Source organism: Equus asinus, chromosome 2, assembly GCF_041296235.1.
Source record: "Equus asinus isolate D_3611 breed Donkey chromosome 2, EquAss-T2T_v2, whole genome shotgun sequence".
In the NCBI taxonomy this organism is placed as follows: domain Eukaryota; kingdom Metazoa; phylum Chordata; class Mammalia; order Perissodactyla; family Equidae; genus Equus; species Equus asinus.
In genome coordinates this window covers 99,285,207-99,296,950 of record NC_091791.1, presented here as the reverse complement: position 1 = coordinate 99,296,950, position 11,744 = coordinate 99,285,207, and the positions used below count along the sequence as shown (strand labels likewise).

Genomic DNA, 11,744 nt, shown 5'->3' with positions numbered 1-11,744 from the left:
AGACAGACAGGTTGATAGACAGGTTTGAGAGGAATCTGAGAGGTAAAATTGGTAGGGCTTGTTGATGTGGATTTGGAAATGAGAGAGAGAGGAGGTGTGGAGCATGTGCAAGAAGCTAATAGCCCGGTCACAGGGTAGACACAAAGGGAAAATATGGAAAGTCAGTTACCTCCACACTCACCAACACCATTTAAGCATTCCCTGCTCATGGCTGGGAGGGGTGGCGGGGAGATGTGGCAGAGCCATAAAGCAAGTCACGCATTGCCCTTCAAGAGCTCACATCTTATAGGACAGACACATCTGTAGATATGCAACATGAAAAACAAGGTGACAGAAAAAGACTCAATTGATGTTACAAACAGTGACCTGTGTCTGTACTTACACCGTTTGGAAGTCAGGATAGGAGGGGCTGGAACCTGGGGAGTCTTTGGTTTGGAGGCAATGTGCTAACTCTGCTGGCGGCTATGAGCTTTAGCTTCTCCTCCGAGAACCTGGAGAGGGCAGAGGAGTGGGGGATGGAGAGGGAGACAGGCTCTAAACCACTTGGTTTTATCTTCTCAGGGCACGCAGGTGCACATGTCTAAGAGCCTGCTCACCACGTCGGACAAGCCTGGGGTCTGAGAGAGCCCACATTTGTAAAGTGATAGAGACAGAGGGATCTTTTTCTGACTTAACAGATAGACTGAAGCCTAGAGTGATTAAGTGACCTGTCCAAAGACAGCGGGCTAGTAAATAACTGCACCAAAACTAGAAGCTGGGTCTTCTGACCTCTGATTCTGTGCTGCTTCCACATCCTGTCTCCTAAATTTAGGGTCAATCACAGCCAAATAAGCGACACATCACATTCCCAGCTGGGTTTAGGGTTATGCCTGCTTGTGCTAACACGTAGCTTTTGTGTCCCCTGTGTCTTCTAACTGGTTTCCTCTCGTGGGACACTCTGCCAGGTCATTTTACATTAATCCAGTGCAAAATTCTCAGAATGTCATTTCTGAGGGGCATCATACTGAACTCTGCCACTTTCTCATTCTGCACCCTCCCTCTGGCCAAAACACTTCCATACCCGGAGAGATGGTACTCCTGGATTTTACATAAATTACCCATCACCTCTGCCTGCCAGGCTTTTCCCCTACCTTCTCATCTGATTTTTACGAATTATGGTTGTTGTTTAACATACTGAACATATTTGGCTTAGAGCAATACTTAGGTAGATCAGATAAATGGAGGTGGGATACTCTCATAGGAATGTAAAATCATTCCCAGCTAATAGGGATGTAGTTTCCTCTCCTGTTTTCAGGTCTGGATAATATTGAGAAATATTAATCAGCAAGTTAGAGAGTCCATCCCTGACAAAGGAACCACTCAAGAATTTATTGAGCTCTTTAGCACACTGCTTTCTGGGGAACCTAGACAAACTGGAGAGGAGTAAGGCAGGAGAAAAACAACAGAATACATTGGACAAGTTATTACAAGGTTTATGCATTTATAAATATCCTGTCACAACAGAGTCTCTCAGTGGAAGGGGCTTAGAAATCTAGGGCATGGAGGCCGAAACTTAGATAGTGATAGTAAAAAATCTAAGGAGTTCTAATCAAGCAGCTATTGTGCTGTTCCTAAACAAATTGTACCTCAGGGGACCCAAATAACTGATAAGGGGGAATTCTCTTTATAGAAGTATTCCAGCTAATAAATGAAGAAGGAATGATAGAAATAAAATACCACCGTTTGGCAAACCCACGTGAAGTAAGGGCTTATCGATGGCTACTAACATCATAAGAAAAGAGACAAAATAACACTCTGTACCTTCTGATAGAAGTAGGTAAGATCACTATAGCGTATTCTTGCCAAAAAAATCTGAATCTGATCATGTTTACAGATCCAACTGCCAATATTGGGAAAGGAGGGGATAGGAGAGGATGGAATTGGCAAAATACAGATCTGATGGAGACACTACAGGACAATGAGGTTTCTTCAACAAATGAGATACAAGAAAAGGAGAGAGAGAGAGAAAGAGAGAGAGAGAGCAAAAGGAGGGAGGACTTTAGATCCAGACTTGTAAGGAACGTATCAACCAAATGAATGTAGAGATCTCATTTGGATTTTGATTCAAATAAACTAAAAAGCAAAAACAAAAAACATAAGATAATTGGGGGAATGTGAACAGTGACTGGACTATTTGATGATATTACAAAATCACTGTTAATTTTTTTCAGGAGTAAAATAGCATTGTGGCAGTTTGGTAGAAGAGATGCCTTTTAAAGCAGTGGTTCTCAAACTTGAGCATGCATCATGATTATCTGGAGGGCTTATTAAAACACAGACTGCTGGGGCCCGCCCAGTGGCATAGTGGTTAAGTTTGCCGGCTCTGCTTTGGCAGCCAGGGGTTTGCGGGTTCAGATCCTGGGTGTGGACCTGCACAGCGCGCTCATCAAGCCATGCTGTGGTGACATCCCACATACAAAATAGAGGAAGATTGGCACAGGTGTTAGCTCAGCGACAATCTTCTTCACCAAAAAAAACCCAAAAAGGGGCTGGCCCCGTGGCCGAGTGGTTAAGTTCGTGCGCTCCGCTGCAGGCGGCCCAGTGTTTCATCAGTTCGAATCCTGGGCACGGACATGGCACTGCTCATTAAGCCACGCTGAGGCGGCATCCCACATGCCACAACTAGAAGGACCCACAACGAAGAATATACAACTATGTAGCGGGGGGCTTTGGGGAGAAAAAGGAAAAACATAAAATCTTAAAAAAAAAAAAACCCAAAACAAACCACAGATTGCTGAGCCCCACCCTAGAGTTTCTGATTCAGCGGGTCTGGGGTGGGGACTTATAACTTGCATTTCCAACAAGTTCCCAGGTGATGCTACTGCTCACATTTTGAGAACCACTGCACTGGATCAACCAGATTTTTTTGTTCTGGTCAATTATCTAATTACCCTTTCAAAGAAAGAGCTTAGATTATCAGTTGAGCTCTATCCCCCATGAGTTCCAGCACTCAGATGGCATTCCAGAGAATGAACTGGTGTTCCAAGGCTGACGTAATAATTTACGTGGTATTGACGTAGAAAGGCTTGAAAGAAAAAACCTTCCATCCACCACTTTTCTCTCTAGAATGTTAAACACCCTACTCCTTCCTCAGCCCCTTGCATCTGCCCTTGCCCCTCCACTCTTACTCCACGAGCATCAAGGATCCCCAGCACAGAATCTTGTAAAGCTCTTGGGAACTCAGGCTACACCCCTCCATCATTTCCAAATTCAGGGTGGTTTGATGGATATAATATGGGTCCTCCAGTCCTACAGTGTCTCAGAGACACTCTTAACAAATCCCAGAGCTGGTCTGTTCCATGTTGTTGAAGAGAAGGCCTGCAGCCAAGTTCTGGCTCTTCTGTTAACTATGTGACCCACAATGAGTCCTTTAGCATTTGCAGCCCTTAGGTTTTCAACAGGTTAAAAAAGAAGTCCCTCTTTACGAGAAAAAATGGGACACCTGGAGAGATAATAGCCAGAGTTCCTTGGAAAAAAAGAGATTAGCAATAATACTGTAACATTAAACTTTAGAGATATTACACTTCATAGTGTAACAACAAAGTGCTGGCGTGTGTGTGTGTGTGTGTGTGTGTGTGTGTGTGTTAGATCCTAACAACAACCTTGTAAGGTAGGGCCTAAGAGGGTGGAAGTCTGGCCAATTTATGTGTCAGGACCAGGACTCAAACACCTCACCTCCTCAATGAAGGCAGTGTTCTTTCTAACACACTGCCTTCCTTCAATTTATTTCATTTAAACTCAGGAATGTACTAGTGCACAAAATGAATGACCCTAAAAGGATCAGAAAGTTGCCTTAACTTAAAACTAAAGGGCCAATGACCCAGAAAATTAGAAAGCAAGAGTGGTTTCCTTCAGCTAAATGCCAGGAAGGATCCCTGTAAAATCATTTAACATTCTCAGCAATTTTGCTTTCACAATTTTACCGTCCTCTTCCAGGTCCCTCTGGCTTGTGCATCACAGGATATTTTCTACGCCTCAGATGGCAGCAAACCTCCAGTGCGAGAACCTCACACGCTGCTCCACAAAGAGCTTCTGAGATTTTTCAGCCTCTAAGTCACAAGACCACAGCTTCTCTATGATAATTCTGCCTCATCATGGCAATGACACATCTGGTGACTAATGTCTGCATAGCACTGGATGGGAGAGTGTTTTCCATTTCATTCAGTCTGTGTTCACACCCCAAACCTTCTAGTTCCACTCTAATTTCTTGCAAATTCTGGGCTTGGGAGGCTGCACTAATAAATTCCTTATTGAGTAATAAGCCTGATAAAACCAACCAACCGTGTATTGAGCGTCTTTTAAGGGCGAGGCACTATATGGAGGGCTTTACAGAAGACCTCTAATCTTAACCATTAATAGTGACAACGTGCCCATTTAGTACTGAGCCCCCACTTTGTGCAGGGACTGCACTAGGTAGCTTACACGTGATCTCTTTGCCACATTTATCTCACTTCTCTTGTAAGAACCAGGCATGAACCATTAAACTCGCCTTTCCCTAAGAGTCAGTTAAAAACACTGAAGGAATGTGTTTTGTGGTCATAACATTACTTGGACCCTGTATGTTTATCCTCGCCATTCAAACATGGAAAAAAGAGAATAGATCAGGGCCCAACTTGAGCCGCTGACGCCCAGGTTCACTCTATTTGGGGTACTCGAAGACAGCGGCAATGGAAATTTGGAAGGGAGCATCAGAACTACTAAAGACTATATTCTAAATCAAATGGGTGTTTTGGTGACATAAAAGATGTGCTTTCTGACGGAAGCTCTTGTCACACTTACTACAGTGAAAAGGTTTTTCTCCTGTGTGTGTTCTCTGGTGGGTGAGAAAATGGGAGCGCTGATTGAAGGTTTTGCCACACTCAGGACACGGATAGGGTCTGTCTCCCAAGTGGATCCGTTGGTGGGTAATGAAGTGGGAGCTCTGATTGAAGCTCTTCCCACACTCGCCACATTTATAGGGTCTTTCCCCCGTGTGGATCCGTTGGTGCTTAACGAGGGCAGAGCTGTCGGTGAACCCTTTCCCACAGTCATCGCACTTAAAAGGCCTCTCGCCTGTGTGAGTTCTCTGGTGCGTGGCCAGATGTGAGCTCTGACTGAAACTCTTGTGGCAATGAGGACAGCTGAAGGGCCTCTCTCCCGAGTGGGTGCTCATGTGAGCTACGAAATGAGAGCTGTCTCTAAAGCCCTTCCCGCACTCTGGGCACTGAAAGGGCCGTTCTCCTGTGTGGGTTCGTTGGTGCTTAGTCAAATCTGAGCTCTGGCTAAAATTCTCCCCACAGTTATGACATCTGTATGGCTTCACTCCCGTGTGGGTCCTCTGGTGGGTGATGAAATTGGAGCTTCGACTAAAGCTTTTATGACATTCGAGGCACGTGTAGGGCTTCTCTCCCGTGTGGGTCCTTTGGTGCATTATGAGGTGGGGCTTCCGCCCAAAAGTCTTCCCACACTCTGGGCACTCGTAGGGTCTCTCGCCCGTGTGGGTTCTCTGATGTTTGACGAGCGTCGAGCTGTCGCTGAATTTCCTCTCACACCCACTGCATTGGTAGGGCTTCTCTCCTGTGTGTGTTCTGCGATGGGTGACCAGGTCGGAACTCTGTTTGAAGCCTTTCCCACACTCAATGCATTTATAAGGCCTCTCACCAGTATGGGTTCTGAGGTGTCTCACGAGATAGGAACTCTGGTTAAAGCTTTTTCCACATTCTTCACACACAGGCTTCTTTCCTACATATCCAGCCAGGAGCTTGTTTAAATCCTTCTCCTGCGAAAAGGGACCCTGATGGCCCTCTCTTGGAAGAGTTCCATGTTGCCCTTCTAATTCAAGGCCCCTCTCCCAGTTTCCTCCCCAGCTAGGAGTCTGAGAAATATCTTTATTGGCCCTTGCTGAGGATGTTCCACATTGTTCTGCTGTTTCAGAAATGTCCCGATTGAGTTTTACCACCTGATTCTCAAAGTCTGAAAAGTTAACAGAAGTAACAGAATAAAGTTATCAGTTATCGGGAAAGAAAATCAGAAAGCAGCAAAATTAAAATCAGTGTTTTTGCAACAGACTACGCTTAATTTGACTAGTTTGGTTTTCACTTTGTGAAAAATTTATTGAAGTTCATTCAGCTTACAGAAAACGTGAATTCCTAACCCCTTTTTATTTTAAGATGGCCAGATGAACCTTGAGATGACCTTATTATTCTCCAAGCGTATACCACATATTGTCCAAACTGGGCAACCCCTTTTGAAGATGTTAAAGTCTGGACGAAAGTGAAATGCTTACTTAAAATGAAGACTTTCTTTAGTCAATTACTGACTGCCCAAGAAATCAAATTTAAACTTCTAATAGTAAGAACGAAAGTCTGGGGCAGCATTCCAATTTTTCATCTAAACAAGGAATGAAATGCTATGGTTCCTCCCACCAGGTAACACTCACATCTCACCTGTGTGACTTTCCCGTAGGATCTTCCTCACCTCAAAATTCGGGAGTGGCAGGACCCATGGCTCCTCTTTCTGCTCCAGCTGGGAGATCACACTTGGTCTAGAAATGCTATATAGGAGGATGAACATAGGAGGTTAATCTGAGCCAATCACACAAGGCCTGGCCAAAATCTAAACCCTCCTCCTTCCCTAAGTAGAAGAGAACACCCAGGGAAACTCAAATGTGTGTTTGGTCTCATTAAAAGGGCAGTCATTCTATCAATAATCCATTTTTCAAGTTTTCTCAATTTATTAGCAGGCAAACACAAGACAATGAAAAAAAAGGGCAGCCAAGATGAAGTGAGAAAAGAGGGTGATCTCCCCAAGAGACTGAGAAAAAAAGCCTTTTTCCTCCCATTAAAAAAAAAAATCAGGCGCCAGCCCCGTGCCCAAGTGGTTAAGTTCATGCACTCCACTTTGGCGGCCCAGGTTTTCCCTGGTTCGGACACATTAGCTAATTATTAACTAACTATATTTCAATAAATGAGACTTTAAAAAAAGACAATTAGCATCTCACTCATATGTAGAAGATAAAAACAATGACAAACACATAGCTACGGAGATTGGATTGGTGGTTACCATGGGGAAGAGGGTAGGGTGGGAAAGGGGTGATTAGGCTCACATGTGAGGGGATGGACTATAGTTAGTTTTTGGGTGGTGAACATGATGTAATCTACACAGAATTCGAAATATATTACGATGTACATCTGAAAGCTATATAATGTTATAATCCAATGTTACTGCAATAAAAAAAAAGACAATTAGCTTTTTTAAAAAAGGACAAAGAGCTGTTCATCACAATACTGGTGACTATTTGGAAATGACCTAAACTTCCCACAAGAAAGGAATGATTATATTTGATTGAGCCGTATGAAACTGCCATTTTATAGGTAAAAAATGGTCAAATATATGATTCAATCTAATGTAAATTACTGTATTCCATACAACAAAATACTAAGTGGTTATTCTAAGTGATGTAGAGAAAGATAACAGTATTTATTGTTGTAGAAATATATTCACAAAACCATGTGTAAGAAAGTATGATGTACAACTGGAACTACAGTAGGATCCTAATTGTTCTGTTTTATTTTTCTAATCATATATATGCTTAGAAAAAAGGCTGGAAGGACAGCAGCTCTTCAGCGGTGGGATGGATGACTTTTATTTTCACTTTGCTTGTCTCCTTCTTCAATGAGCAGATATTACTTGTGTAGCAGGTATGAAGGAAAGCAGGGAGAAGGGGTAGCCATGGTATTTTAGAAAAAGCACTGGGCTGGACTCGTATCTCTGCCACTTAACTCTGAGTCTCAGCGTCCCGAGCTGGAAAAGGGGGATAATAACACACACATCAAAGGCTTATGGTGAGCCATCAACGAAGACACCTGCAAACCATAAAGTGCCATAGAAAAGGATGTTATTCTCTTTCTGCCAGGGAGGCTACCATGATTCCCACAGAGAGTCAGAGCTCTAGGAGACCAGCATCCCCAGAGACCACTCAGACCTGAGCGCTCTCAAGATATCTGAGTCTTAAATCCAAAGGAGAGTAGCATCCTTACCCGTTGAGAGCCCATTCTTCTACGTGTGCTGGGTGGTGTCCCTGAAGAGGATTCTGTAAGCAGGGTCCAGGTAACCCACTCTTCCCTGAAGTCCCCAGCCACATCATTGAGGGTCATCAGGTCCTACAGCAAGAGACCTCAACATGCATCAACAGCTCTCTACATGTTCTCCCCATTGTCTGAAAACCAAATGACAGCCGTCATGGCCACCAGTACACCCAAACGGAACGCCCTGACTAGAAAGGCTCTCAGGTAAATTCTCTCAACCACGGAAGGGTTGCTTTTCTTATTCTGTTTTTACATAATCCTTCCCTTGGCCAACTCTCCCATCACTGAGTGAGGCCTGGGCTTCCCAGACACATCTGCAGAACTTCTGTCTTTGAACACACTAACTTCTTGAGGAACAAATTGTCCATGACACACAAGATAAACAAAGGAGAGCGTGTGCAGGTATAACTTGATTTCTAGAAAGCTTTGGATTCTCTCCAACTACGTTTTCTTCAGCAAGCCAGGAAGTCGTGGGCTTAATTCTACTCATATTAGTTATGAGAACAGCTGACTTTTCGCGGCTTGTCGATTGGTGGCAACCTCATGGGACAGCCTATGCAGAACTCCAAAGGGAACTGTCCTGGGGACCATCTATTTCAGGGTTTAATGGAGTTAGAAATGAGACTTAAAAAGATATGGATTACAAGGGGAAAAAAAGGCATGGACAAGCTGTAAATTAAGCGAAATTCAATGGGGATAAGAACAAAACATGACCCTTGGGGGCTGAAGCAATCATTAACACATTAATAAAGTTGACAGCAGGATCACGAAAAAATTATTTTGAGGGAGATGGTCAGATTCCTGGATGGATCAGTGATTTATTCAGTAAGTAATATGTTGTAAGGTATTAGGGGTCACAAAGAAGTGTAAGATAACATGTCCCTGCCTTAAAGAGTTTCCAATGGAAACAAACACAGGTCAGCCAGCTGAGCCTGCTACAAAGAATCCTGGGTTTCAGTGCAGGATGGAGCAGGTGCGGTGAGGGGGTTTTTCCCTTTCCCATCTTCTGTCTCACCATCAAAGCACCGGTCCTACTAGAACACCCTCGCAAACACTTCTCATGGAGACAGTTATGCATTTACAGACATTGCTCTGGGTCACTGACAAAGTAGCGAGTTTCTAAGGATCTAAAAACCCTAGGGATGCAATTCATCTGTCTGGCTTAAAACCTTCACAAGCAAAAATAATGTCAGTAGGAAGTGGACATTGGAAGGAGTTTTGAGCATACATTTTATTTCTGCATCCATTACAAAACACGACAGCAGGGCCGCCTGCAGGAGGCGAGTTCTCAGCCACTGTCCCAGAAACCCTGTTTCCCGCCCAGCCTCCTGTCCCCTGCACAGGTGACCTCGAAGGCCGTGCAGCGTCCAGGTGCTGTGACTAAGTGCCATTGTGAGGAGCAGCCCTCTGCTCACTGGGGTTATTAATAGGAACATGACCGCAGGGGCAGCGCCGACACCCATCTCCTCCCTCGTGGTGCTGCAGGCCCCAGTCGGGGGCTGGGGACCGCCATGAGGACCAAGAGCACGGATGGGGAGGATGAGCCATCCCGACGACGGCGCGGAAAACCGCAGCTACCTCAGCCCGCTCCTCAGCAGGACCTGCGGGCTCCGAAGGGCGGGCGCGGGGACCCGGCAGCGACACGTCGGGGCGGCGGGCGCGCCCTTCCACGCCCCTCTGTGGTGCCCGGGCGGCCGCCGCCGTCTGCTTCCCGGATCACTCACCGCCCCAGGGCCCAGCCCGGGGATGGAGCAGGAAGTGAGTCCTCCACCGCCGAGCCGCACCCGGCCCGCAGCGCCGAGGTGGTTCCTCCCAGAACCCGACTGTGATTCGTGCGTGACAGGACTGTGGGGACACAGGTGGGACTCCGAGCCCGACAGCCAGCCGCCGGAAAACACCGCCCCTGTCCTCTTGCCATTGGCTCCTCAGTTTCCATGACGAGATATCTTCCCCGTCCATAGGCTGGGCTTTCAATCACCGCGGGGCCTTCTGGGAAATGTAGTCCAGAGCAAGATTTCCTCAAAAGACGAGCACCGGGACGCTCAGTTCTGAGCGGTGGCAAGTGCTAAACCCGATTCCCGCGCTACCTGACTGCGACGGGGGCTCTCCGGAGCTGACGGGGCCTCCAAAGACTGTACGCCCAGAGAGGGATCTGCAGGTGCGAGCCTCCTGGCCTCACCCAACTACCGCGGAGCAGCCTTGCACCACCGGCGGCATCTCCCGGGATCTGGCGCCTCGCCCTTTCAGAGCGCCAAGCAGCACATTGCTCCTACCGTGCTGCGCATCCTCCTCTGCCCGGTCCCCTGCCCGAGCCCGGGGTGGCCAGAGCCTGGAATGGTGTCTGCCATCTCACGCTGGGCTTAAGAAACCCCAAGCAGAAGGCGATAATGGAAAACAGATGTCTGCGTCCTTCCATTGGCATCACAGTTCCCAGGCATATCTCCTCCCCGTTGGTTAAGGCACTGTTAATAGCCCAATGTGGCAGGCGAGGGCGTCGAGTACTATTCTAGGAAGTGTGTATTGGGTTCCAAACTGTGGAGGCTCCTGGGTCTTGTGTGAGAGCCAGTGTTCCCTTGTGGGCGGGCCCCTACCTAAAAAATAATAGAGGCCTTACCTTACAATGAAGAAAATGGGCCTGTCTATCCTATTTGTTGGTTCAATACAATTTAAAAAAGAAAAGAACATTTTGTGATGCACTGTAAAATGCTTAGAATTACCAGCCAATGGGCTATTGTGGAAGAAGCCTTTGATGCTAATTCAACCATTCCTTCAACAAACATGTCTAGTGTGTCTTCCAACAAATATTCACTGGGAACGTGCTATACTCAAGACGGTTCTGGGCACTGTGGTGACCACAGGATCACACATGACCCTCGATTTCATGAAGCTAACAGTCCAACAGGGAAGATAAACCATAAAGATACTAAAATACTAAGTAATATTTTGTCTTTTCTTCTTTTTCTCATGTAGCTTATAGCTCAGTTATTTTGCTACATAGTTGTAATCATCTGCAAGATAACCACAATAGCATTTTGAGGAATTCTGTCCACTATAAACAAATGTCTGGTTTTGTTTAGCAGATGTATCTTAGTTATATGGAAATTATGAAAATGGAAATCTCATGGGAACAGCAAGGAACACCCAAGAAACCTAGGGAGTGCCAGGCGTCACGTGACTGGAACATAGTTCAGGACCTGGAGAATCAAGTCATCTCCAGGCCCCTCAGGAGTCTTTGTGGTGTTCTGCCATCTGAGAGATTCTGTGGCTCTTCAGCCAATCAGCAGGGAGTGGGGAGGGGAGATGAATGGAGAGTCACAGAATCTGGCTGATGGCTATCCCCGGCCCCCGTCTCTCTCTCTGGCTTCAGTTCCTTCTGCCCCTGCCTTGTTCTCTCAGCATTTTATTCACCTTTATAAGGTGTGTGAGGAGAAGGAGGGGAGGAGAAGCTTGGTCTCATAGCAAGAGAAGTCAGTAGAGGAAACAAGACCATACACCCCAGGTGGCCACCTGGAGACAGGACCACCACCTGTTGGGAGTTGGGTGCTTAAGAGTGTGGCTGAGGGGCCGGCCCGGTGGAGCAGCAGTTAAGTGCACACGTTCTGCTTCAGCGGCCTGTGGTTCGCTGGCCTGGATCCAGGG

At 46.2% G+C, this 11,744-nt stretch overlaps 1 protein-coding gene across 2 annotated transcripts; it reads right to left on the bottom strand.

Annotated features, from left to right (window-relative positions):
- Window positions 1-338: 338 nt before the first annotated feature.
- On the bottom strand, window positions 339-9,997 carry ZNF774 (zinc finger protein 774). 2 transcript variants are annotated; one of them, XM_044760968.2, is made up of 5 exons: window positions 9,684-9,997; window positions 8,058-8,180; window positions 6,465-6,571; window positions 4,819-5,991; window positions 339-491 (listed from the first exon to the last, which is right to left on the bottom strand). In XM_044760968.2, exons 2-5 carry the CDS (start codon window positions 8,162-8,164, stop codon window positions 472-474), a joined length of 1,407 nt encoding a protein of 468 aa, XP_044616903.1. In that variant the 5' UTR covers window positions 8,165-8,180; window positions 9,684-9,997; the 3' UTR covers window positions 339-471. The 2 variants fall into 2 exon arrangements, with proteins under 2 accessions (XP_044616903.1, XP_014698097.1); XM_014842611.3 differs by lacking the exon at window positions 339-491 and having other exon boundaries at window positions 1,342-5,991.
- Between the last annotated feature and the right edge of the window lie 1,747 nt (window positions 9,998-11,744).

Excerpts from the sequence above, each read along its gene's own strand:
- ZNF774 (XM_014842611.3), bottom strand. The coding sequence starts at position 8,164 with ATGATGTGGCTGGGGACTTCAGGGAAGAGTGGGTTACCTGGACCCTGC. Across the intron at positions 6,572-8,057 it reads GAAGAATGGGCTCTCAACGG|CATTTCTAGACCAAGTGTGA; the intron begins GTAAGGATGCTA and ends CCTCCTATATAG. Across the intron at positions 5,992-6,464 it reads CCTACGGGAAAGTCACACAG|ACTTTGAGAATCAGGTGGTA; the intron begins GTGAGATGTGAG and ends TTAACTTTTCAG.